At 37.6% G+C, this 27470-nt stretch overlaps 4 protein-coding genes across 6 annotated transcripts; 2 read left to right on the forward strand and 2 right to left on the reverse strand.

The window, feature by feature from the left end:
- Positions 1–2477: 2477 nt before the first annotated feature.
- LOC140021417 (uncharacterized) lies at positions 2478–2942 on the forward strand. Its single transcript, XM_072072179.1, has one exon. The coding sequence runs from the start codon at positions 2478–2480 to the stop codon at positions 2940–2942; it is 465 nt and encodes a 154-aa protein (XP_071928280.1).
- Positions 2943–4076: 1134 nt separating this feature from the next.
- On the forward strand, positions 4077–7462 carry LOC113716222 (ATPase GET3D, chloroplastic-like). Its single transcript, XM_072073038.1, has 7 exons — positions 4077–4476; positions 5302–5445; positions 5545–5619; positions 5728–5921; positions 6020–6191; positions 6274–6681; positions 7203–7462. The coding sequence occupies exons 1-7, from the start codon at positions 4228–4230 to the stop codon at positions 7332–7334; spliced, it is 1374 nt and encodes a 457-aa protein (XP_071929139.1). The 5' UTR covers positions 4077–4227; the 3' UTR covers positions 7335–7462.
- A 555-nt stretch (positions 7463–8017) lies between these two features.
- Positions 8018–15275, reverse strand: LOC113716865 (protein CHUP1, chloroplastic-like). 3 transcript variants are annotated; one of them, XM_072071659.1, is made up of 10 exons: positions 15031–15275; positions 12714–12943; positions 12342–12427; positions 11410–12177; positions 9934–11268; positions 9720–9851; positions 9211–9392; positions 8988–9099; positions 8564–8707; positions 8018–8357 (listed from the first exon to the last, which is right to left on the reverse strand). In XM_072071659.1, the coding sequence occupies exons 2-10, from the start codon at positions 12820–12822 to the stop codon at positions 8262–8264; spliced, it is 2964 nt and encodes a 987-aa protein (XP_071927760.1). In that variant the 5' UTR covers positions 12823–12943; positions 15031–15275; the 3' UTR covers positions 8018–8261. The 3 variants fall into 3 exon arrangements, with proteins under 3 accessions (XP_071927760.1, XP_071927761.1, XP_071927759.1); XM_072071660.1 differs by lacking the exon at positions 15031–15275 and having other exon boundaries at positions 12348–12427; positions 12714–13530; XM_072071658.1 differs by lacking the exon at positions 15031–15275 and having other exon boundaries at positions 12714–13528.
- A 597-nt stretch (positions 15276–15872) lies between these two features.
- On the reverse strand, positions 15873–20522 carry LOC113716866 (uncharacterized). The gene is made up of 11 exons (XM_027241397.2): positions 20032–20522; positions 19751–19834; positions 19466–19648; positions 18773–18873; positions 18367–18455; positions 18116–18219; positions 17920–18025; positions 17762–17837; positions 17518–17632; positions 16664–17195; positions 15873–16461 (listed from the first exon to the last, which is right to left on the reverse strand). The coding sequence occupies exons 1-11, from the start codon at positions 20291–20293 to the stop codon at positions 16356–16358; spliced, it is 1758 nt and encodes a 585-aa protein (XP_027097198.1). The 5' UTR covers positions 20294–20522; the 3' UTR covers positions 15873–16355.
- Between the last annotated feature and the right edge of the window lie 6948 nt (positions 20523–27470).

Genomic DNA, 27470 nt, shown 5'->3' on the forward strand with positions numbered 1-27470 from the left:
TTTTTTCCCTCTCCCCCTCTTCCTCCCCTGCCATCCTCCCCTCTTGTCTTTTTTTTTCTCTCTGCGTCTCCCCCATTTCCTCCCCCACCTCTCTGTGAAAAAAAAATAAAGAAAAGAAAGATGGTGAGAAGCGGGAAGGGGAACATGGGAGGCGGGGGGTGGCAGGGCAGAGGGGAAAGGCGGGGCAGAGGTGGTGGCGGGGGGAGGGGGAAGGCGGGGCAGAGGAGGTGACGGGGAGAGGGGAGGAGAAGGGGAAAGGGAGGAGATGGGTGGCGGGAGGTGGCATTGGTGGAGTTGCTGCTGGGGTGGCGGAGGTAACGGGGAAGAAGAAGAAGAAGAAAAGAAAAAGGAAAGAAAGAAAGAGAAAGAGAAAGAGAAAGAGAAAAAGAAAAAAAAGTTTTTCACCTTACAAAAACTTCTACAAAATTTTTTCAAAAACTTCTACAGTGCACTACAGTAAAGTTTTAGACAAACTCCCAAAAAACTCAGGTTCCAAACAGGCCCTAGTTACAATAGAAACTAGATGTAATAGTGCTAGTTCTATAATTTTATTGGCAAAAAATTTTAAAAAAAGGAATAAGAAGGAAAAAGAATGAAAAGTAATTTTAAAAGTCATTCTAAGTATAAGCATACCAAACAAGGAAATTTCATTAAAATATTTAAGGGCAGTATTGTCATTTTAAATGATAAGGGAGATATGTGTAATTTTTAAAGTCTTGAGGGAGCTAAATGAAATTGTTAAAAACCTCAAGGGAGGTTTCTGAAATTTTCCCAAAGAATTATTTATGATGTTTATTTGAAGTAACAAGATACTATCAATTAGTTCGTTTAAACAAGGTCATGTTTCTCAATGGACTTAATTAATACTAAATAACTCAATCAAGTTTTCCATCGTTTCGATCATAAATAGATTCCATTTGATAACATATTAATTAAATTTGACCTTTATTTTCTGCTGAATTCAAAGAACCAACGCGCATTTAGATTTGAGAATTATTTTACAGTAAATGCAAGGACAAATCATCCTTTATTTCATGGTGACATGGACGCACGTAGTAACCACCATGGAAAGAAGAGTTGGGGTCTGCAATGTCAACACATAAGACATTAGACCAACTCTAGGTGTCAAAACATAATAATTACCCCATTTGAATTGTTATTTTTATGAATTTTTGTAGAAAAATGTATTATAATAATTTGTTGTATGTAAGGTAAACAATTAATTAAAAAATATATTCACGAAAATCGTAACAATTTTTCTGCATAAAATCACAATTCAGTAGAAACCGATGTTTCACCGGACATCCCAGAACAACTAATGATACAGTAAAGCACCAAGTTTCATAAATTTGATGAACAATACAACCGATCGAGAGCATTTTACTCTTTCTCAGTGTTAATACAAGTCTGGAATTCCTACTTAGAAAGTCAATGCACAACTAAAAAAACAAATTCTGCGTTTGAATTCAAGAGTTTTTGAAAAAATGTTTTTGTCTTCTTTAACAGTTTAATGTCCAAACCAACCAAAACTATCCACTTTACAAATTAAAAGAGCAAGAAAGGCATAAAAGTATATGACAATTGGTTAGGCTCCTCACCCCTTGACATGCATGCAATTGCAATCACAGAGTTGGAATTGACTCAACAACCACCCTAGCTCGGTCCTCGCTCATAGCCTATTTAATTGCATTTTTCTGGAATTTTTTTGGGCACATTTCTAGGTAAGGTTTAAAAGGTATGCTCTAGCTAGTTGTCCATTGTAGAAAGTTATTGTCCAATCTTCAAGCTTAAAATAACATTGAAGTAGTAGTCTTGAAATTGTTTGTTGCAGAAGAACATATGTAATCATCATATGATCATGTAAATGCTCCCGGCAATCCAAGTTTATCCTAATTTCTGTCATCAGCAGATCGGCACAAAATTAATGCCACAAATAGTGAAATGAATTTCTTTTGCACCTTTCAGCAATACTTTATAAAAGCTGACTTACCTAATCTTGAAAATTGAAATAAGAGAATATCCCTCTAACCATTGCCAGCTTTGAATAACCACTGGCCATTGGTTCAGTGGCCACCACCTAGTGGGTGGGGTGGGGTGGGAGGCAAGGGTGTGCTGTGCCTTATCTGATCCGGTGGTGGTTCAGTCCCCTCCGAGTTATCTCTGGACCTCTTTAGATCCGCCCCCTTCCTCTTAGTGTAGGATAGATTAGATTTATCGTCTCCGAAAAAAAAAAATTTACCAGCTTTGAATAATTGATTGAATTACTAGTAATTTACAACCCCCTTAACCAATACGGCTGAAAAAACATCATCCTTTCCCACAGGCCAAAACCCAACTGCTACCATAGAGTAAAATAAGCCATTCCCATGTATAAAGTCGCAAAATCCATTCCATACCATTTCCATCCCTCACGAATTCCTTCTCCTTTTCCAGCATCCCCTCTTTCCTTTCCATCCATATTCAACCATTGACAAAAAATGGTCCGTCCAATGCCAATACATGTGACTAATCATGAAAACTTTTGCTCTCTACCATTAGCAATAGGATTGTTCATTTCAGCATCAGTTCTTGTGGCGCTTTGCGCGAGACATTCCAAGATGCTTGCTAGAGAGTCTGGTAATGGTACTATTGAGAATAGTACCGATTCAAAACTTTCACCTATATCACCATTGCTGCTCCCCAAGAAGACCATCACAAATATCAACAACGCGGCTGATCATCCGGAGGGAAATAATCGTGGAGAATCCGAAGCTCGTGGGATTTTTGCCAACCCCGGTGAAGGATTTGGTGAAGGTGGATTGTGGCAGAAGAAAATCTTGATGGGTGAGAAATGCCAGCCCCCGGAGTTTTCTGGTGTTCTTTTTTATGACTCTCATGGAAATAGGATTTCTGAGCTTCCCAGATCACCTAGGGCCATGCATGTCGAAAGATACTCTTCTTAATTTTCCTGCTGCAAGAAATCTGCAAAAGCTTTTTTTTTTTTTTTTTTTTTAATTTGTTTGTTTCCATGTACAAATTAGCAGTTCAACAGCCAAATACTACATATTTCTAATGTTACAACGTTAAACGAGTTCATCGAACCATCTTTTTTTTTTTTTTCCAATTATTCTAACAAAATGAATTTAGTGATCCTAAATCCCAATAAGAACTCAGGTCCTCCTTTCCATAATTAAGTTTGTATTGGAATTCTTGTTTCCAAATTGTACACTTATGTTGCATTCTTTGAATTTCTTATTCGACATTGAAAAATGTAGCAAAAATTAAAACAAACTAGAAACACACCAAAATGAGTTTTGGTCTGAATCTTTGGAACTGACTTACTTTAGATGGAAGGTAAATGTACACAGGCCTTGATATGTGTTGCGATTATTACTATACGTATCACATGTTCAAGGTGTATGGATGACTTTGTTTTTCTTGGCCTTGTTTGGAAAGTGATTTTACTCAGAAAAATTACTACGTTTTCCGTGAATACATTTCCCTATTACCTTTTACCTCACATATTTCAAATCTTTACAGTAATTTTTTTACAAAAATCCAGAAAAATGCAATCCAAACAATGTACACCATCCCCATTAACAAAAGGGGAAAAAAGAAAAAAAAAAACCCACTTCACAATAATGAAAGGAAAGAAGTAAAGTAATACTTGAAATTTGAAAGCAAGAAAATCTGAAAATGCCGTCTGTCACTGAAAATGCCGTCTGAAAAATGCATAACTTACCTCCCAAAATTGGCTAAATTCCTGAGGCTCAGTTTGGGAGTTGAGATTTGGTGAGAAAAGAAGGGAACTTTAAATAATTTTTTTTTTCTTGTTTGGGAGTTTGAAAAGAAAAGAAAAGAAGAGAAAATAGAAAAAAAAAATTGGAGGATAGATTGATTGAAAAATTTTCTCTCGAAGTGTGGAGAGAAATGCAACGAAAGTTCGAATTAACAGTGAGCCTTTCCAAAATACTAATTTTACTCGTAAAATGTTTAAATCATAAAATCATAATACTGAATGTGTTCAATATTCCTTTTTATTTTTTTCTTCTCTCTGTTTTCCTAAACTCCAAAAGTTAAGCCTAAGCAAACCAATTACCAAACCAACTTTCTAACATCGCACCTCCCCTCCAAACTTGACCCTGCCTTTTTGCCTTCCCTCACTTCCCTTCGCAACCTGTGCACACCACCTCTCACATTATCACATAGTCACACACTTAGGTGCCTCGAACGTGAAGAGAGAAAGAAATGGCTTTGTCGACAGCTCCAATTCTTTCACCATTATCTTCAGCATTGTCGTTGTCATCATCCAACTTTATAATCCCAGATTCCTCTACATTTCATGGCATAGACACTTCAATCAGAACAGTGAAAAGAAATTCAAGATACAGAGCTGTCACCATAGCTCAAAATGATAAAGATAAACCCACAAAATTGGTGACCTTTTTGGGCAAAGGGGGTTCTGGTAAAACCACCTCTGCCATCTTTGCTGCTCAGGTATCCAATGTTCCTTTCCTTTTTTTTTTTCCCCTTTTTTACTTGTTTATCTGTGTGTTGAAGATTTTGATACTTGGATTTTGATTTTTGTGCTCCGAATGTTGCTGATGTCTTTCTTGTTAATGAATGTCAGTTTCTTGAAATTGGAGCGAAGTTTTTAATTGCCATTAGCCAGTGTAATATGCTGAGTTATCCTTGAACTGCTGCTTGATCTGCCCTTTTTTATTGGAAAATTTGGCTCTATGTGTCCAAGAATTTTAACTACTGAGACAATTACAGGGCTGGAAATTGGTGTAGAATCAATTTTCATGGAGGTCTGAAAGGTTCTGTCTTCTAATTTTAGATCAGATAACCATCAAAATTCAGCTTACAGTATCTTTAGCGGAGTACATCGTGTAAAAGATTCAAATCATGATGAGTTTGTTGTTACTTTCTTCTTTTACTGATTACTAGGGAAGTTCCATACACTGTACCCCGGCACCGAGCATATGTTGAAAAATAAAAATATGAACTTTATATAAAAACAGCGAGAAAACTTCATTTCCAACCATAGTTTTCTTGTGTCATTGGTGCAAAGAACTAAACGGGAAGAGATATGCTGGAGTGAGTTCTTATTGACATTTCATAGAATTTATTATGTTAAGTGCCTAAGGCTTATGGGTTTATTCTGAAATTTGCTGGTGCTTTTGAGCATATCATCACAACTTGGCCTTTTATGTTCTTCATAAACTATATGGTATTTAAGCTGATGTTTGGACACATCATGTTTCATGAAGCACGGTCTTCTTACTATATATTGTTAACTGTTGTTTTGTTGGTGCTCAGCATTATGCAATGGAAGGTCTGAAAACATGCTTGGTGATACAATCTCAGGACCCTACTGCTGACCATCTCCTAAATTGTAAGATTGGAACATCTCCTATCAAATGCAACAACAACCTTTCTGCAGTTAGATTGCAAACTACTAAAGTGTGTTGTCCTTCTACCCTTTTCCCTTGCCTTCCATGCGACTTTAAGGTTCCAACATAACTTAATTTCTACTTGAAAATGAACCAATCCGAACTGCAGATGCTTATTGAACCTCTGAATCGAATGAAGGAAGCTGATGCTCATCTTAATTTGACCCAAGGAACTCTTGAAGGGGTGGGTATATAAAATGGTTCTGTGCTGTAACAACGTCAAATCTCAGAAAGTTCTAAGTTTCTTCTATTGTTGTTGTTGTTTATGGTTTGTCCTTTCATTATGTAGTAGGTAGTCGGAGAAGAGCTAGGTGTACTTCCTGGTATGGATTCTATATTTTCCATGTTGGCACTTGGAAGGATTTTGGGATTTTTGAGGAATACAAGTCAGGGGAGAGGTCAACAAGATGAATTTGACATTGTTGTACTTGATGGTATAAGCACAGAGGAAGTTATTCGGATGATCGGTGCAACCAGCAAAGCAAGGTTGAGAAGCCCTCACCATGTCATCATTCTCTCCAAAGAAATAGAAAAGAAAATGGAAAAATAGACATTATATTGATCTTATCTATTCTCATGTGCAGATTGTACTTGAAATATTTGCGTAAATTGGCTGAAAAGACTGACCTAGGGAGGTTGGCAGGACCCTCTCTTCTGAGACTTATAGATGAAGCATTGAGTTTTAGTAGTGGAGGTGCCAATGCTAATGTACAATTGAGTTCAGAAGTGTGGGATCACCTAGAAAAGACATTGGAGGTATGTGTTTTCAATTGATTTTTGTTGGGCCTTAGCAATATGAGAACTACTGTAAAAGTTGCAATGGCTATGTGCAATGCAGAGAGGTTCTGCTTTCTTTCAAAAGCTGCAAAAGTTTTCCTGTTACATTGTTATGAATCAAGATAGCCAACTCTCTGTAATGTCTGCACTACGCTACTGGGGATGTGCCATACAAGCTGGTGTGCAGGTTTCAGGTGCTTTTGCCTTTGCATCACCAAATGCAGAATTAACAGCTACAGCAAAGGATTTTTCACCATTGCCTTTTGCTTCTATTCCACATCTCTCAATGAGTGCCCATCCAAATTGGAATGAGGTTTTGGTGAATGCTCAAAGTCAAGATGCACGGCAGCTTCTTAACTTGATGAGTAAACAGACCTCCATCTTTCCACCAGTTACCTTTGATCCAGGCAACAAATCAATCACACTTTTCATGCCTGGCTTCGACAAGTCAGAAATCAAGCTATTTCAAGTACGTTAATGCCATTGTTAATTGCTTTGGTTTTTGCTGATAGTCACATATTCTGTTTCTTGTTTGTGATCAATGAGGTTTCACGAAAGTGATCCTGGTACACGAATCATCTTGATGAGGTAGAAACCTGACTGGAGCGATTGCTTTGAATGAAGCTGGAAAGAAAAAGAAAAGTTTAAAAGATTGGGGACATAAAATAGAACATTGCTTAATTAAGCACCAAGAAGAACAGTCACTAGATTACATATTTCTAGCAAGGGATGACTCAATATTTCAGTTAGAGCTTGACAACAGTTAGGTCTAAAATAGCATGCAGTGGACTTCTTTCAAGATTTTGACAATCATTTGTCATCCTTATAACTTGCCTCCTTACAATAATTTTTCTTGGTGGGGTAATTCATGATGATTGATAACATGGCATCAAAGTACCTTTTCATGATTTATGATCTGTTTGTGTATGTTTCCTATGAGAATTGAGAACGTACTCATTTATGTGTTTAAAATTTTTCTTATGAATGCAGTTCAGGGGAGGATCTGAACTTCTGGTTGAAGCTGGTGATCAAAGACGAGTCATTCAATTGCCTTCTCAAATTCAAGGGAAAGTTGGAGGTGCCAAGTTTATAGACAGAAATCTAGTGATCACAATGCGGTAGAGAGGTGTAGAACCTGTTATGGCGGTTCACCTCAATATGACTGAAATATTTAGTAGCAAATCATGATTGCCATTTGTTTACGAAATATATGTTTTCTTTTAATCAAAGCTTGATTGCAGTTTACCCCATTTTTCCTAGTTAAGGTCGCCATTGATCCATACATCTATTTTATGTGCTTGTACGATCTTTCTACACAGTACACGGTACTTGTGTAACTATACTGTGCACGAGGTTCTGCAGTATCTTTTTATTTCAGAAGAAGAGTTACTAAAGGAGTTCATTTTATAAATATTGATCGTGTACATACTATTAGGTGGGATGCATATTACATATGTAAAACTGAATTTTAAATTTAAATTTAGATTAATTGTTATGCATTCAACAGTGAATATATACATTATTAGTGCACGAAAGATTAATCCTGATTAAACTTATTACCTTGAACTTAAACCATGATATAATAATGGGTCAAATGGAGCTTGTCCAAAATCTTACAATTCTATTTGGAAGTATCTTTGGGAACATTATTAATTTTTTTTTTTTGGGCTATGATTTTGATATGATCGGTTAGTCCTACTCTTTGGGCATTACTGGAAAATTTTCTGCTGCTGGAAGCAGTATACTGGAAGAGCATTACAAATAAAAAAAAAGTTGAAACTGTAGCATACATCACAAACACATAATTAGAATTGAAACATCTCTATTCCTTTGCTTCTGTAAATTCTCAAGTAACTTCAAAATAACTCATATTACATCTCTAGGATCTAGCTCTATCTTAGTAGTACTTCTCCTATTGACAGCCCTGCTAGTTGCACAATATCCGATGCAGGCAATTTTTTTTTTCTACATTTTCATAAAGAAATGACAAAGTATACAGATGAAAAATCAAGAAGTAGAATTAAAAAAAAAAGAAAAAGATGCTGATTATCATGCTTCAGGCTTCTTGTCTTCTCCTGTCTGCTGAATACGGCTTCTCAGTTCTTCAAATGCCTTCATGCTCTCAGCGTCAAAGCCTCCAGCAAACTGAAATAAGTTGTTACTTAGTATGTGTAGTAACTTGCTTTTAACTCCAAAAAGAAAGTATCTAGGTAGAGAATGGGAACTTTGTATACTAACACAAGGACCAGATAATCCATAAAACCACTTGAATGCCTATTACCTTGGTTGTATATATGAACGTTTTATAAAAATGTCAAATCAACATATGCAAGAGGATCTTTGGAAGTTACCTGATGAACACGGAAAGCAAAACGAACCCCTTGTAGAACTAAAAATTCTCGGTTTGGTTCTTTCTCTGGTGCGCTCATAGCATCAAGCTCTGATGCTACACGTTTCATGTACTTCCGTGCCAATTGCACCGATGAGAGCTTTATCTGCAAATGAGAGAACTTTGTTTAACTTTCTTTAATGCAGCAAAAGTATCAGAATTTTCATCATGAATATTGCTTCAGCCTGTCATAAATGAAGAAACATATGCAGTGCGTAAAGAGTGTGCTTCTGCAGAGGGTAAGCATGAGCTAGGAGATGCTGTTATATTAGAGAAGTTTCACATTTATCAGACAAACATCAATAGAACAAATAATCCTGTTTCTTTTTCATCAGAGGTGGACCGTGCCCCTATACCATTACTTGTTTTTGTTCTTTTCCTCATACCTTGCCAATCAATCCAGTATCAGACAACCAGTCAACTGGAATTCCAAATTCTTTATAACGAGAAATAGCCATGTCCCTTGTGCGCAATAGAGCATAAACACTCTGTTCAACTCTGCACGGTGCAAGATTCAGAAAGACAAAAAAGCAGATTAGGCTAAAATATCCACAAGTTTGAAAGTACTTTGAGTTGATTCACATGCTAAATAAATAACCGTGTACTTACTTCTCAAGTAATTTGTACATCTTCTTTAGAGCAGATTCACAAGGAAGATTAGGATCATCAACAAACGTAGACACTTGCTTCTCCAGCTTCACTAGGTCCTGATATTCAAAGGCTGCCTCTCTCAGAGCATCTGCTTTCCCTTCTGGCCAATCAAAATGCTTCAGAACTGCTCGCTCATCAACCTTTCCAATAGAAAGACCGAGCATATAGATAAGATACGAACAAGTTTTGACATGGCAAGAACATCCAGGTATTTACTATGACAGGCTCATGGGGTTAAATGCTCATAAGGAGTTTCCTAGATGAGTATATCACTATTCTTCAGAGTCTGCTAGCAAACATAGGCAATGTAATCAGGCACAATTTGCCTCGTTATGTATGTTTACATTCTTGATCTTCAAATGTAGGCATGACAGGTACATATATCTGAGTCCTCTATGCTGCAGATGTAGTTTCTGATCTAATGTTCACAAGTAGGAACTTTGTAAAATTTTAGCAAAAGAAGTTACCAAATAGGATAGTTCCTCATCAAGCCAATTGACAAAGGCCACCAAATCTTCTATGTTGGTAAATGAGGCTGCTCTGACTTCAGTTGCCAATGACTGGACAAAATCACCTTGAGTTTCCACGTCAGCTTTTACCTGATTTTAGAAAAACACACTCGTTAGAATTGGCATTCAGCACATAGATCAACCAAAAAACAAAGAAGAGATTTTTACATACAGCTAACAGGAATGATGATCTGTTTTCTATTTCCCCAATCATGTTGCTTCTTGCTTCTGATGTGCTTGATGTGGAAGAAATCAGTGGTGACGATTCTTTCTTTGCCTCACGTTTCATAAGTGATTGGTAGAACTCAACAACTTCTGGAGCACGATGAACTTTATCTCCACTTCCTGCTCCTCTAGGAAGTGATCCTGGGGGAGGAGGTGGACGAGGTGGTCCACCAGGTGGCGGTGGAGGTGGTGGAGCACCTGGTGGAGGAGGTGGAGCACCTCCAGTATGAACATTCTTATTTGAATCTGCAGGAGCACCTGATGATGCTTTAGGAGGTGGACGGGGGACTCTTGGAGCTCGCTTCTCAATATGAGCTAATTTCATTTTGCTTACTGTTTGAGAATCATCCTTGCTATCATTAGATTGCTCGTTTGAATCACCAGAAATGGATGTTCTCTCTTTTATATGAGAAAGTTTTGGGGGTAAAGTAATTGACGTAGTTCTGTCTGGCTTGAAACTTGAAGTGTCACCAAACCTTGCAACTCTTGCCTGCTCTGCTTTCTCCTTAATTTTCTTTTCTCTCTCTAAGGCAAGTTTATGCCTATCTTTGTAAGCAGGATACTTCTCATCAAGAACACCTTCAACTGATTTTGACATTAACTGAAAAGATGATACAACGGAATTAAGTGAGCCATCTTGGGTTCTAATTTGCAAGGGCGCAGGAGTTTCAGGAGAATCAGGGTCCTGCTCTGCTGTCCCAAAAGTAGTGATGGCTACACTATCACCAGCATTCCTCAGCATCAAGGCTTCTAGAGGACCCTTTGGTCTGACGCTCATACTGGCCCTGCTTGGAGATTTGCCTCCTAAAGATCTTGTTGGCGAAGAAAGAGCACTTGAGTCATCCTTATTTTTGCCCCATTTCTTGAGCTTTTGAATTAAGCTGGGCTTTTTACTGAGACTGCTGTACCTACTCATTGAGCTGTCAATGGAAGTATTATCAAAATCCTCACTTCCAGGAGATGAAGGGTGAGAAAAATTGCTTTCAAGGTCTGTGTCCCCTTGTCCACGCTCTGATTCTGCATATTCTAACATCAACCGTTTGGCCCTCTCTCGTGATCTTGGGCTTAAACTCTTACTGAGATCACGAGCTGATATTTTCCCAGAGGGTGTTTGATAATTACGGAGCTCATATCTTAAGCATGCATTGACCCAACGAAGGTACACTAGCTCTTCGACTTCACTGAACCTATTCATTTGAAGTCCTTCTACTTGTTTTAGAAGGTCTTCATTTTTTTGCCTCATATTATTGACCTCCTCTCTCACCTGCGCAACCATTTCAGTCTGCAGAAGCATACATAAATAAACTGGTGAGATCATTTAACAGTGACATGATTTTTGGAAGGTGAACAAAAAAATCTGAGCAGAAACAACAGAGGCCAATTATGTCACCGTAATTGCAAAAGAAAGAACTGAAACTTTTACCTCTGTCATGTTAGAAAGGGATGCTACTTTGGCTTCTGCAGCATCCAGTTTAACAATTAACTCCCTCTTTTCATGCTGAAGCTCTTTGTTCTTCCTCTTTAGCTCCATAACCTCCACTTCCAACTCCTTTAGAGCTTTAAGCTTGTTCTCAACTTCAGCATCTTTTCTGAAGGCTTCTGCTTCTTTTGACTGAAGTCCACTAACTTGTTGCTTGAGCAGCAATAGCTGGCCCTTTGTCTGGTTTGTCTCAAGTTGAATTTGTTTTTGCAGTTCTTTGATTTTGTTTCTAGCAATCTCTAGCTCTCTTCTAGTTGAAGCTCCCTGAGAGACCTCCTCTTGAAGTTTTTTCCTTTCAGTCTGCAAAGAGTTGATTGCTATGTTCAGCATGTCAATTTCCACAGTCTTGATCTTGAGTTGTTTCTGCAACTCGGCAATATTTGATTCTTGTTCCTTTAGCCCATAGTACTCCAGCAATTCACCTTCAAGCTTCACCTCCCTCTCCTCTAATTCTTTAACTAGGTTGAGTAATCGTTCCAGCTCACTATTATTATTTGCCATTTCATTTTCATAGATTCTGTCTCTCTCTGCCTTGGAGCTTGCTGCTGTATCATACTTTTCACTGGGTAATAGAAAATCAATTTCTCCAGATAAAAGATTTTCAAATTCAGGCAAAATCTCATCTTCAATATTGGATGGAATGCTTGGAGGAGGATTTATGATGCCATTGATCAACTTAACTTCCTCCTTTTCCTCCTCCTGCTTGTCAACCTGCAATTCATTAAACATACACATATCACCTAAAACCTGAATAAATTCTAAATTTAAGTGAATCCTTTGCTTACTGATGGTCATAGAGAAAGACAAGTACTAATTTTTCTGCAAGAAACTATAGTACTATAAGATTAAAATATTAGGTTTTCCAAAGTACTTACAACCACCTCTTTGAGGCCATCATTGGAATATGGAGACTGCTCATTGTCTTTCCCTTCTCTCCAAGCTTGTTGATCATTTCCCCTTTCTGTTGTCCATTTCATTCAGTCAAAGATACAAGAAACGCAATCCAGGTCAAACTCACAAACAGAAATAAAGTTTATAATTCGATAAATGAGGGAAGTAGTCCATTTGAAAGCCATATTTGGACAAAGCTTTGCTTTAAGAAGCTCATTGTAGCTTTGCTCGTAAAAAGCTCTTATGTGGAAAGCACCTTTATTGCTCTTGTGAATTCAGCATATGTGACAAACTTATAATTGTCACTGAGTAAAATAAAGTACTGTGAAAAACTACTAAGCCACTGAACAGATTACCTGAACCCTTGGTTAGAGAAGACGATGGCTTTCCTGCTTGGACATTAATCTGCCTGACCGCATAGGCTGCAACAGAAGCAGCAACCAAAAAGCCTAACCTGACTATCATGTAGGAATTGTTGATGGAAAGTACCGAAACTTCCACTCATCTACCAACACAGACCAATTCTCAGACTGTCCTCCACCCATTTGTCCCCACATCCATAGCTCACAATCAAACCATCTATAAACTTAGGCAAGAGCAGCCGAGGCAAAATGCCAAGTTAATTTAAAATTCTATCAAGGTATCCAGCAGCAACTTTTCAAGAAAAATTAGACTAGGGAAGGTACCACAGAAAATTCCTGAAAACTTTTTTCTCTAAATGAATACTCTTATCTCAAAATCAGCAACATTATCATCTTATCATGTTTTTTTGACCCTTCACAGGAAAAAACTAGTTCGTATGTTTTAAAAGTTCCAGATAATAGACCATATACCAGCTGTAATCCTAAGAGCTACAGGAACCACCAATATCTAGTGGTTATTCTTTGTCCAAGAAGATTGAAATTCTATTAACAGGCGTGTCCAATTTTCTGGCCTATTTTGAAGAAGATGATGAACTGTTAAATAAGCAATGGACAGATTGAATAAAGGCCCAAGGCACAGTAATTTTGAAAGTAAATAACTACTGCACAAGTTCACTGCCAGTTATCTTACTTATAAAAAGTCTTTCTAGTTTCTGTCTTGTCTCTAGTACCATGCTATAAACATCCTGTTGGCAGTTATCCAAGTTAATTGGTTGGCCTTCAGCAGCTCAGCTCCATTACATACAAGTCAAAATAACCAACTGATGCTACCCATCTGACTAATCTCAGAAAGCCACACTCAGCTGAAATGATGTGTTACTATTAGGGTTAAAAGGCGCACAAAATAAATCTGGGATTCATTATGTAAAATCAAGAAATTAGTAAGTGTGATAAACCACTTATAACTAAGGAGCTACATCAATAGGTGGACCCAAGGTAGAGCATATGTACAAAAAGGCATGCTTAATTTTGGCCCTTCACATATTTCAGGGTGAATGAAATTGTATGTTTGCTAAGGTAAGGCTGATACTTGCACATTCCCTACCTATGCTTATGGATTGGAGCGTATGGATGATATTAGCCAAGAGAAGCCAGGTTAACCCAAACTTTACGTATTCCACTAGGGAACTTGACCTTTTGCCACATGTTTGCCTTTTTGTCCTTTTTCCCCCCCTCAACCTCAAATCAATAAACTAACTCGCATGTTTCCACAAATTTTGGGATTTTTCCCTGTATTTCTTCAGATGTGACAAATCCAAGGAAGCTCTAAAACATGGCTGATAGTCATAGATGTAAGAAGCTTTTCCTGGTTTGAGGAAAAGAAACCGTACATTCCAATTGGAAATATCAATGAAGATTTTGTAATGCGTCAAATGCCAAACAATGAGGCATTGTTTTGACAATTCAAGAAAACAAGAAAGCAAGGATTAAGTCAATGGCTATCTGATCCAAGACAAAAGGCAAACAAAAAACAAAGAAAAAAGGAACTTTTATAAAGTATCAACAACCAAAATCAAGAAAACTTGATGAGAACGCTTTTTCAAAAGGAAAAAAAATATCTGGGTTAATTTGGATCACAAACACAAGTCCCACCGCCCCAATAAAAGCCAAATTATTATCCAAAGCACTAGTGGTTCAGAGTAATGGGCACTGAAATTCTAGTTGGATGACAAACAATCATTTAAGTCTAGGACAAAAATTGATAAAACCAATTTATATCCCAAGAGTGATTTAGGAGTTTTGGGTGGACCACCAGTCTTGTTTGCTTAATAGCTCAAAATTTGACCTAAGTGACACAAGTAGAAGTAGGACATGCCTTTCTTCCTCATGCCAAGTATGACTTCCATTTGCTCCCCAGTTTCCTGTTTCATCACTCAAACAAACCCCACCCCTTAACCGCCCCACCAGCCGCCAATGTTTTAATTTTGCCTTTTGTCTGTCTAATTTCTGTAGTGTTTTTTTTCTTCCTGGTTTTACTTTCAAATACACTAAAAATTCATCATTTTATGCTTCTCAATCTTAACATACGCGGAAGAACAGATAAAAATCCGCTCGTCACAGTTGAAGCAGCAAGGACATTAAGCTAGATATCCATGGAGCCCCAGTTATTAAAAGAACTAAAGGAAAAAAAAAGAACAAGAACATAACAGAAAAGAAAGGACAAATTAAGATGTAAAATTCTCAAGCTTATCTAATGAAAAAGAAGCATAAAGCTGTGTCCTTGAGCAAGGAGAGGAACTATTAAGAATACCTTGTTACTTGCAAGAGGAGAATAAATAGTAATTTCTTGTAAACTGAGGAGTTGCTTTGGGAATGTTAGTACTCCTCCAGATTGCAAACGTAAGTAGCATGAAAGTTCGTAGTAGTACTAGGTTAACACCTTCAACTGCTAGTAGCTTTTAGCTGAGCAGAATCCGAACTAGTGTAAAAGGCGGCAGTTAAATTTCGCGCGGGAACGGGGATTTGAGCCGCTCGGGACTCGGAACTCAGTATTGGGTTACTCCGGAATGAGTCACTCGGATGCTATAGGTTAAAAGAGGGGGCAAAGCAAAGCCTGAAGCCACAACCACCTTCATAACTTGTCCTATGCTGTCCGACCAGCCGTTTACAAACATCGTGTTTATGCTTACAAAGATATTGAATCGCTGTACATTTGTTTAATTCCAGTGTTAATCCAAAACTGCATTAATTTAATTAGGTACAAATTGCCCACCCTGAGGAGCATGTCATCATTCAGAAAATCTACTTTCTGAAGACTTGAATTGTCCTTTCTTTTGGTTAGGACGAAATTTCACTCTAGTAATGCCATGCTTTCCAAATAAATTCTGCTTAAAAGCATGGCATGGCATGGCGTCTACTTCCATTTTCTATGCAAGGCAACAAAGGCTAGCAATGTTTGGTTGCCTGTTTAGCAAGAAGCACTCGTCCTGCATCTTAAAAAATGTAAATATCAGACGGATGCTGGCATAACAAGAAGATGAAGCATGGTTCATCAATCAATTATTCTTAGTTGTTCCACACATCTTCATATCCAGTGCCATTTTATCATGTACCAAATACTAGACAGAAATTGCGTAGCATTGCTCATGCGGGTCAAATAAATATCCAGCCACCGTTCATATTATAGTCAGTGTATAGACTTCAAGCATCATAAAAAGAGAGTATTACTGTTAACAAGGCCACATTCGCCACTTTGACAATCATTCAGATTCACAAAATTACAATTTTTCAACTGCTTAAATTGGTACATCTTTTCTGCAGTTCTCTGACCCTCGTTCGCTACAACAAAATGCCCGCATCTCATGGTGGAGCTCGCCTGAAGCAAAATTTTGTAAAAGGAAACGAAAGCACCTCAAAAAGTTTTGCAATCCCGTCTTTGAATTATCTGCTGACAACTCATTTTGAAACAGATCATTATGCATGGGTACCAACCTACAACTACGACAAGCAATACACCAAGGACAAACCATGACATAGGTTCTCCACTTCATGCGAAGACTACCAAGCACCTTTTCCAATTAAGCATACCGTGCAGTAATAGGCAATCTACGAGTTCAAGTAGCAATTAATGCTACTTCAGCAGCCAGACTTATGATTTTGGTCCCACCTCCACCTTCGTCCAACTTCCTCAAGAACCTTAGCTCGAGCTTGGCTTTTCCTCGCTTCATCGTCAATCCAGGACCTGCAACCATGGTTTGCAAACTAATTTGACATGCATTCCACAATTCCTAACTACTACAGCACTTTGACCAAAAACAGTACCACTCATATATGAAAAGTTATTTCCATCTAAAATATATGAAACACTAGAGTAGAAATTCACAATCTACCACTTTCAATTTTATGAAGAACATGTAAAAAAGCAAGAGCTTAAGATTTTATACCTCAGTATTCGCAAAGCTTCTATCTCAGCTTCCAATATTGATTTTGCATCCAGTAATCCTTCATATTTGACCTGTAAATCAACTAGTACAGTTTCTAAATTGCTCTTCCCATCCACATACTTGGTCCTCTCTATTACAAGACGTTCAGACATCTCATCAAACTCTTCCTTCAGACTAGAAAGAAGCTGTTTCTGACAGTCCAAAGCAGCCCTCTGCTTCAAGAGCTCCGGCAGACCATTTTCTTGAACAATCTTCTGCTGCTCCAAATCATGAATAGCGGCGAGGTAAGCTTTCTCCACCTCTAAACCATGTTTTCTTTCTTCTTCCATCTTTCCCTCCCAAAACCGTTGAATGTCTCCTCTCTCTAGAAGCTCAGACCTAATTTCTTGCATAGAAGTTTGTCTTGAAGCATTTTCAGCCTGCAGTCTCAATAATTCAGCACGTACAAATTCTGTCATCCTTCCACTTGTCAGTGCTACGGCTGCCTGTGCCTTTGTTGATGGTTTTCTCGGCTGAAATCTCTTTATTTGTCCTGTAAATGAAAATGTATTCAAGCCAACGAGTACAAGAGTAAAGCAACAGAAATATATGTATAAGATTTTGTCCTATCTGCAAGATCCTGGCCATGTTCATGTACAAAACTCCCAAGTTTACACCTCATCTTAGCATTTACTACACCACAATATTGTAGGCTCAAATACATCCACTTGTCTCAGCAATCAGGAGGAGCAAATGAGTCGGTTTATGTACATGCGCCAGTGCATATCACAGTATGTGCATTTTTTCCATAAGGGCAGAGTGAAAGAACCATGAAGTATGATTGTACATATGCATAGAGAGAGGGAGAGAGATACCAAAAACTCTTCTAAGGATGCTTTTTTCATCAGCCAGAATGTCCATGGCAAGATCAACTATTGCTTCTGAACTTATGTCCCTTACATCAAGAAAACCAATGTTCTTCCTTGATATCTGAACTGTAAATAAAATCACACTTTATCTGAGAGAAATGCCATAAGTTTCATTTCCATTTCTCCTAAAAAATAATACACGAGGGACACATGAAAGAATGAAATGTAATAAGTAGCATAATTATCCTACCTCTTCATTTAATCCTGGAATGACTTCATACTCTAGCTTGGCCTTCCAACTAATCAGATCCTGGCGTGATATAAATCTGTCATTCAATGAAGTGTTCTCAAGTTGATAAGAATGCAAAAACAGGAATAAAAGAACTCAACAGATGGGAACTAGAGGACCTGTCCGGAAGAAAAAAGACACCTCGTCGCCCATCTGAGTCATTTAAATCCAAAGCAAAGTTCCCATCTAGAAGTCTGCTTGCTACAATACCAGCCTCAGCTAGGCCTGAAGTTTGAATTTAATCAAAACATTAAAATATGTTCTTTACTTGAAAAATTTTCACACTATGTGAGAGGAATAATGTTTGATCCTTACACTGAATATGCATAAAATCAGGATCTTCAACATTCACATCGTCAAAGGCCATAACTGTAGAACCAGAAAGTGAAGCAGATGAAAGTATTCGATGTCTCTGGCTCCTGCAATTGAAACGACAAATAGTGCTCTAATATGGTGCAATCAAAAACCATGAATCCCCAAGAAAAAGATTCATACATAAAGATTGATAAGCTGTGCGATACACATTTAGAAACCAAATTAAGAAACAAATTATGGTCTAGCATTACCTTTCCAGCTGTGAATTTGCCTGAACCAACCATCTTGCGTATTCTCTCCTTGTACAGAGCTCATCTGCTTTGACATCATCTTCAATGATCTATACACATTAATTACAGTTAAGCAGACAATGCTTCAAACCCATGTGTATATCTTCGAATGAAACATCTTACAAAATTAACCATCTCAACTTCTAAAAACTATTAAGAGCCACGCAGCAGAAAACAATTTTATCACAGCTTCCAGCTTATCTATCACAAAGAGAAGAAACAGGGGAAAAATCGCCTATTTCTTTTCAGTCGTTCAAAAGCAAGGCAGAATTCAACCATCATTAGTATAATACTTTAATACTGTGGGAATAATAAGCACAGCGAGAACAATAAACTTCATCTTATCGAAATACTTCCACAGTCATACCTTGAGTTTCTGCAATATATGTATAGCTTCCTGTTGGGTAGAATCAACTGAAACCATAATTCGCCCAAACCGGTTTGGTCTTGTTGCATTTTTCTTTGGTTCTGAAAAGGAAATTCAATGAATAAGATACATGACAGTTAGCTCTGAAGATTGCAATTAACCAGCACTCACATGTAGGAGAGTGATACTAAAAACATGCTTGTGCCACCATCGTTCAAATTAGAAAAAGAAGAATTCCACTAGCATCTATGAACAAGCAAGAAATTCCAGGTGAAAATGAGTGATGTTATGTGACCACTTGTATAATTTGCCTTTTTCTGATAAAATACAGTTCAAATTTATATGGCTACAACATTGAATGATGAGATTAAAAAAAAAAAAAAAAAAAAAGACATCCTCAAGAAGAACATAAATGGTAGCAAAAACTTGCTTTTTTCACCATGTTCTCCATCAGAAACTAAAAATGGGCAACTCTAGAATCGCAAGTTCTCACGCTAAATGGTTCAAGGCTTCCCACTGATAACGTTGTTGACAAGTAAATCAACCTCATGATAGACATAGTTTTCTGTTTAAACATTCTGCACAGCCAATTGCAGTGCCGTTCTACTAAATAAAAACTTAATGAGAAGACTAATATGAATGCCAAACCTCAGCTAATTAGAAAACTAAATTACCATCGAGAATTGAATTTACCTATCAGCACATTGTCATCAACTCCATCAGGAACACTCTCCTGAGTTCCCTCAGAAACCTCAGCTTCATCCTTCAAGGCATCAGATTTAATAGTTTCGGCTTCAATGGCTTTTTCTTCAGTTTTAGAAGGCAATGAGATCCGTTGCGTAGTATTAAACGGACCAATGAACCGAAACTGGAAACCTAAAATAGCCAAGTGTACACCACATTTCAACAAAATGCGTTATCTATAAACCGAAACAAAACAAAAACTAATGCAAAAGAAAATAGCAAACAATAGTTAACCTTTCTTTGATATTAAATGACATGCAACAACTCCAAGCAAAGCAGCAAGTGAAGCCCCAACACCAATCATCACCAATGTAGCACCTACAGAAAATACCCACCTCATAATTACCTTCAAATTTAATATATTCACCAAGACACCAAACCCCAGAAATTCAAATCATCAAAAGTCTCAGCAAGACTACCAAAAAAGTAAAAGGCAAATCAAACAAGTATCCTCAGTCTCTAAAGGATCAAAAGAAACCCAAGATTAGGCCTCGTGTATAGTATAAAAATCACACCTTTTTTTCTCTCCCTAGATTTAACTGGAGCTCCAACAGCAGCCCAACCATTATAGTCATCTGGGCCATTTTGCTCAGAAGAGATCCATGAAAAGTCAAGATCTTTTTGGGCAACGGCAGCAGAAATATAAAAGGGTTTACTGTAATTCCTGGGTCTGATAAAAATTGGGTTTGAAGAAGATGATGACGTGAGTTTATGGTGGTATAAAAGTCGAAAATGTGAGGAAAAATATTGGGGAAATGGTGATAAAGAAGAGCACATTTTCTCCTTTCCTGGGGTAAAGTCGGAGAAAATTCAGTCTATGGTTTTGAGGGGAAAATGGGAGTCAACATCTCAGCGAGAGTGGAAATTAATTGTCGCCAAGGTGAATTTATTTGCCGTGAAATATAGCCTTTGGCTTTTGCTGGAGTAGAATCTCAGGCGAAGCCATTGATGTCTGTAGCTTATACTTCAAGGTGGAAATTTTTCGTTGGAAAGTTTTATTGGTATCTTTTTTTTATCTTTTTTTGTTTCTATAATAATTTAAAGTAGGAACAAAGAAGGATACTTTTTTGGGAAAATGGCCAATTTAGTCCCTATACTTTTTTTTACTGTCAATTTAGTCCTTATATAATTTTTTTGGCCAATTTAAACCCTACACTTATTTATCGATTCCAATTAAGGATCTCCGCGGCGGCGCCACCTTGTAATTGCGGTTCAACGTCTAATTGACCACTTATGCGGGGGCATTTCTGGTACTTCACTGTTGGGGCTCCTCTTCAGAATTAAAAATCAAAACCAAAAAGTTACCGGTGTAATTTTTATCACCACTGAAGATAAAGCTCAGTGACTCTGGAGATGTGATCTGGTCGGTGGCGCTGGACGAAATCACTGCAGCGAAATGCATCCAAGTAGGAATTGGGACAAAGCATCCTCAAGGTCAAGCTCACGAAGTAGTGATGGAGTACTGAAGAGCGTCAGTGTCGGGTTTCATGGTGCAGACAGTGAAAGGCTGATTTATGAAGGAAATGATGAATATTACAATAGAGACAAAATGGTGCAATGCCACTGCCGTGAACAATGCAGAATCGTGACAGCATGGACGGAGGCAAACCCAGCAAGAAGATTTCATGGTTGCAGAAATTATGGGGTAATTTTGTGTGCTAAATGTTAGATTTTGTTGAGTTATTGCTTGAATTTTGACTATGAAATATATGTGAATACAGAAACGTGGGGTTTGTAAATTTTTTTTGTGGTATGATCCACCCATACCCCAAAAAATGAAGAACACACTAGCTGCAATTTTGAGGGAACTGAGAAGTACCGAGAGGGAGAATGTAGCACTGAAGATTGAAATCAGCAAATTGAAGGCAAAAGTGAAAGTATTGTTCTTGACTTGTACTTGTTGCTGCATTTTAGTTGTTGCTATACTCGGGTGCACTCAGAGGCAAAATGGTAGCTTCAGTGAATTGAAGATGTTGCAGTAGTTCTGGACATTGTCTGAAAGTTCATTATTCTTGCTCTGTTTGACCATGTAATGCTGCCCTCTTGGAATGAAGTAACTGCAGAGGTTTCATGTAATTGTTTTGGATATGGATTGTTATGGATTTGTAATAGTTTTGAGTTCCTAGTTGTATGTTTACAAATTTGGGGTTGAATATCAAAGAGAGCAGATTTCTTCAGTCTTTAGTGAGTTTTTTGTGATGTACTCAGAAATCGAACTGTGGCCTGTGACTTGTTACGACACACAGTATGAACTGTGACTTGACTCTGTTTTCCCTTATCCCCACATCAATCTACATGTTCATTCCTAGTTCCAAACACTGCATCTTAAATGGAGCTAATGCCATTAGTTTCTTTCCCAAATCTACTAACATATACTCTGTCCAAATTGAGCAATCAATGAGTCAATTGATTAATCGAACTCAATCCCAATTCCTTCAGCTAGGTAGGGGAAAATTTTATGATCATGCAATAGACATTCAGATGAGCTAAAAACTTAGCCCCCAGACAAGTGCAAAAAGCCCCCCAGCAAATCTTAAAGATGAAATAGGGCACCTGCAACCTTCACGAGTTGGAAACAATAGTTCACTAGTCTTCAATCACTAAATAAACAAAAGACAACACCAGTAGCACATATGTTGCAGAATCAACTTTTCCAAAAATCATACTACTAATCAACATCTCAAATGTTAGAACTGATCCATTAGATTAGAATCAACATCACAACACACAGGAGAGTGTCCAGAATCCAGAATTCATTAGATTAGCAGTCTTAACAGCAAAAAACATTCAATAGCTCGATTCATTACAAAAAAAAGTGAATCCCATGACATAAAAGTCTTCCAGCAACTTCATCAGCAAAAAAACAATAAGCCAGCTTCATCTAGCAACTTCATCAACCAGCTTCATCAGCCCAAAAATAGTCAATTAAAAAACAACTTCATCAGCAACGTCATCATCTAAATATTATCATTTTCACTGATCATCCAGCTCATCGAATATCCTATGAGACTGCAAATACATACATAGTGAGAATCTCCAAGAGTAAATTAAAATCAATAATTTATATACGATTTTGTGGCCCAAAAAATGTTACCTTTTCTTTTCTTCTTTTCACAGTACCCATCCTGTTTCTCCACGCTTGTGCTTGGCAGCAAGTGCAAGTTCTTTTGGACTGGCTCGAGGCATGACAATAAAAACAACACATGGTCCTTTTGAGCTTCTGAGAGCTTTCAGTTGGAGCAGTAGGTTGAACATCAATTTCTTTAGGAACTTGATCAACTTGCATTATAAAAACATGACAAATATCATATGTGTTCATCAAACAGTAAACAGGATTTGAGCAACAATTAGAGTAGTAGTTAAAAAACTTAAAATGTAGCAACATATCAGATGTGTTTCAGCTTCTTGCAATGTAGGAGAGTCTTGAAATGTCTCATCACAGTCTTGAAATGTCTCATTACAGTCCTCAAATGTCTCATTACCATCCACAGAAGGAGCTGCAACAATTAAAACAGATTAGCAGCCGCTAGATAAAACAGTGCAACATGAAAGAAAATATGAGTTCAGCCATACCAGTTTCACCGACAGTTCCGTCTTTTCCCTTGGCATCCAATGGACAAGTTCTTGCATTGTGTCCAAGTTTCGTACATTTTCCACACCTATTACTATTCACAGGTGGTATTCTTTCATTGTTGTCCACTCCTTCCATGTTGAGGTGATATTTTCTTTTAGTGTGGCCCTTTTGATGACAAAGAGAGCAAGTCATACGTGTAGTGCCCTTTCTAGACAGTCTTGTGCATCCAGCCATATCACTTCGTGGCTCATCCGGCTCTCTCCTTCTTACTTTCTTAGGCCTACCGGAAAGTTTTAGTTTCTTAGGTGCATACATAGGGGCCCTCTTACACCTTTTCCAGTTATTAGGTCCATTAATTGGACTAATAGCTGGCTCGTAAACCATTAGATATGAATCTCTTGAGTAATATGGATGCACTAGACTTTCAGGCTCGACTCTGGTCAAAGCAATGCAGCCTATAGCATGAGAACACGGTAAACCAGTGAGTTCCCATTTTCTACATGTACATGTCTTCGCCTTTAAGTCAACAACAAACTTGACCCCATAATATGGGTTACCTCAAATCTGTCATCATCAGACCACCTGGCAATATTTGATCTATCATCATCCTTTGCCTTTTCAATTTTTTTTGAACTTTTGGACAAATAATATCACTTCTTTTTCTTATCCATTCCCTCTTTGTCCTAAGTCTTTCCATTAGATAAATCCTAATGTTTTCAAGCATACCAAGGATGGGCTTTTCTCTTGCATCTAATATAACAGAATTAAAGCTCTCACACACATTATTGAGAAGAATATCACATTTAGCCGTGACCCTAAAATGTGATCTGGACCAATGGCATGGTGATGTGTTGTCCACTAGCCATTTATGTGCTTTCTCATCATACTGCCTCAACATATCCATTTCAGTTTCAAATTTATTGACATACGAGGATCTTGCACAAGTCCAAAACATACCCTTGAGTGTTTCTCCAGGATGGACCTTTTAAAATTGTTGTGTAAATGCCTAACACAGTGTCTATGCTCCACTCCAGGAAGAATATCTTGGATGGCGGAACCCAAACCCTGTTATATAAAACAAAAAAAAATTCAGAAATCAGTCATTTCTATAAAGTAGTTTTCCAACAAAAAATCAGTTTCAAATTTCTATATTACTTAGCCATACCTTTTGCCTATCACTGATAAATGTCCATTGTCTTCGGTCTTGGATTGTGAGATCAAACTTTAAGAATTCAATAAATCATGTCCAAGAACTCTTGTTCTCGGTCTCAACCACTGCATATGCAACAGGATAGATGCAATCATTAGCATCTATCCCTACAGCTGTCAAAAGCACTCCCGGATGTGGTCCTCTTAGATGGCACCCATCCACACCAAGTACAGGCCGACATCATTCTTTAAAACCTTTTTTCAAGGCTGCAAAACAAATGTATAGTCTTCTGAATCTCTTTTTTCCGCTAAAATCATCAGCCTCCATCTCTACATGCACTGTGGAACCAGGATTTGAGCTCAACAATTCCTCTCAATAGTCCCAAATTCTTGTGTATTGCTGCTTATATTTTCCTTGGATCAGAATTTTGGCTTTCCCAAAAGTCTTATAAGCTTAATCTTTTGTGATGTTCACATTCAGTTCTTCATGCACCTTGTCCTTAAATACACCAACCGTAACCTTTTTATTCATCCGCAGGAACTCCATGTAATGCCTAGCCAAAAAACCAGAATTTGCATGCTTGTGATAGAAAGTTCTACCACATTGATGTTGTGGCCCCATCGTTCTTATCACGAATGCATCGCAATCTGGTTCTTTTGTAGCATAAACAAACCAGTTGCATTTCTCTTTCTTGCATTTTGCTCTGATCCTGTTCCTATCATTCTTTTGCCAACCATGCTCTATGTCCCACTGCACAGAATAATACTCAACAGCTCTTTTAAACATCTTCTTAGTGTCAAACAATAAACCAACATATAATTTGGGGTTCTTCATATCCGCATCTGGCTTGAACCTTGCATATTTCGGTTTCTTGCTTGAGGTATTTTCATCCGAGCTACTAGAGCAGCTACTAAACTCCTCTGTGTTTATGGAATCAGATTTCCCTTGGATAGGAATCTGGTCACCATCATAAATATCACAATCATGGTCAGCAGCAACACTTCCTTTTCCTTTTGCTTGTGCTTTGGCTTTTTGTGGCTGCTCTAAACCTTTCTTCTCTTCACCAGTGGCATTTTCCCCTCCATAACTAGCATCATATACACTCCTCTGACCATCGATTTCGATATCAGCAGTAATTGCACAATTCTTATATATTATGTCATCTTCGTCTTCCCTAAAATCATAGTCACTATCATGAAAACTTTCACCACCATCTGTTTCCTCTAATTCTGGTTCAGTTTCATTATTTGCACCTTCATCTTTTTCAATCACATTAGCACCTCTCTGTTTACCCTTTTTTGTTTTCCCCCAATCTACTTTAGTTACATCAACTGGAAGTTCTGCAACTTCTTCATTCCCACAGAATTCATCAAATGTGATGTCCACATACAGTAGATTTTTTTCCTCATTCTCACTGCCTCTCTTGAAAACTGCCATGTTGTTGCTAGGTTCTATGGATCTAACATGAAATTCTTGGACAATGTATAGTTCAATTTTTTCAGTTTGTATACCTATAGTAGCCATGTCCATGACGTCCTCTTCACTGTCTATTTATCTAACTCTCAGGCTCCCATCTATGGTAGGGATCCTATATCTATAGCTGCCGTTTTCATCACATCCAAGTAAATGACCAAAGCTTAACACAGAAGCTACGTTAATCTTGGAGGCTAGAACCCCATCAAAATGCTCCATGTTACCCCCCACATATTTTGGCTCTGGTTCTTCAATGTATGCCCCACCAGAGTAGATATACAGAGTGAATACATCCGAGTCATCACCTATTTTATTTTCCAAACAAATTAAAAAATTACTACCATAATTTGTAATTTACAGTCATTGTCTGCTTTTTGAGGGACATGAAAGCAACATGACAAATTAAATTTACAGCCATGGACCACATGAACCCCTTTTTCAGAAAAAAAAAATGAAAACAGAAAACACAGCCCTTTTTCCAACCACATTTCAATCGATCTTGCTATTAAAGTACAATATTTGATGTTCACAACAACACAAACCCACACCGAAGATAATAAATTAGATTTACAGCCATGCAACCCCTTTTCAGGAAAAAAAAGGAAGAACAGAAAACAGAGCCCTTTTCCAACCATATTTCAATTGATCTTGCTATTAAAGTATAATACTTGCTGTTTAGGGCAAGACAAACCCACACCCAACTTCATTAAGCTATTACCACAACAAATCAAACAGATTTAAGTGGCTCAACTTACCCATTTTTGTTGGCCCTGTTTTTCAAAATTTCTTCTTTCGCGCCTTTCGTCACTTGCTCCCTTTTCAGATTCCTTCGACTTCTTGCGCCACTACATTTCCTTATTCATCACCATTTCAGTCAATTTCGGTCGGTTTTTGCAAGATAATGTTGAGGTTTGAGGTTTGGATTTTTGTCAGTGGTGATAAAGATTACACCGGTAACTTTTTGATTTTGATTTTTAATTCTGAAGAGGAGCCCCAACAGTGAAGTACCAGAAATGCCCCCGCATAAGTGGTCAATTAGACGTTGAACCGCAATTACAAGGTGGCGCCACCGCGGAGATCCTTAATTGGAACCGATAAATAAGTGTAGGGTTTAAATTGGCCAAAAAAATTATATAAGGACTAAATTGACAGTAAAAAAAAGTATAGGGACTAAATTGACCATTTTTCCTACTTTTTATTGTTTTATTTTCGCTTTTAGGGGTGGATAATTGGAGCTGTAGTAATATTTTATTTGGAGATTAAGGTAAATTATTCTTCAAAAATAAATAACATCCCTTCTCATTCTGAATTTCATTTTTCCTTTTTGTCCTTCATATATTCTTTTTTCATCTCATTGTCAAAGATTCTTTTGGATGTAGCTAGCCCTTCCCTGTCGAAGGAGATTAAACTAGATATCCTCGGATGTCAATGTTTGTTTGGATAAGAGTTTATTTGGATGATTTAGTTGAGATAATTATTGTAGTACTTTTTGTGATATGATGTATGTGAGATAAAAAAGTGATTGAAAAGATAAAAAGGTGGTTGAAATTTATGAAATAAATTTTTTTATTTGAAATCAAGCCTATCCAAACAACCTCACGCGGCCATTAAACTATTAGTTAGATCATGTTTTGGCCATCAAACTATTTTTCGTTAATAATTGGTCACTAAATAACTTAATCAGTAAACATGTGACCATTTCGTCGGTAATTGCTCTTAATTTCTAAAATTAGCATTACACGTGGCAAAACGCAGGG

The sequence above is a fragment of the Coffea arabica genome, chromosome 11e (genome assembly GCF_036785885.1).
Source record: "Coffea arabica cultivar ET-39 chromosome 11e, Coffea Arabica ET-39 HiFi, whole genome shotgun sequence".
Classification (NCBI taxonomy): domain Eukaryota; kingdom Viridiplantae; phylum Streptophyta; class Magnoliopsida; order Gentianales; family Rubiaceae; genus Coffea; species Coffea arabica.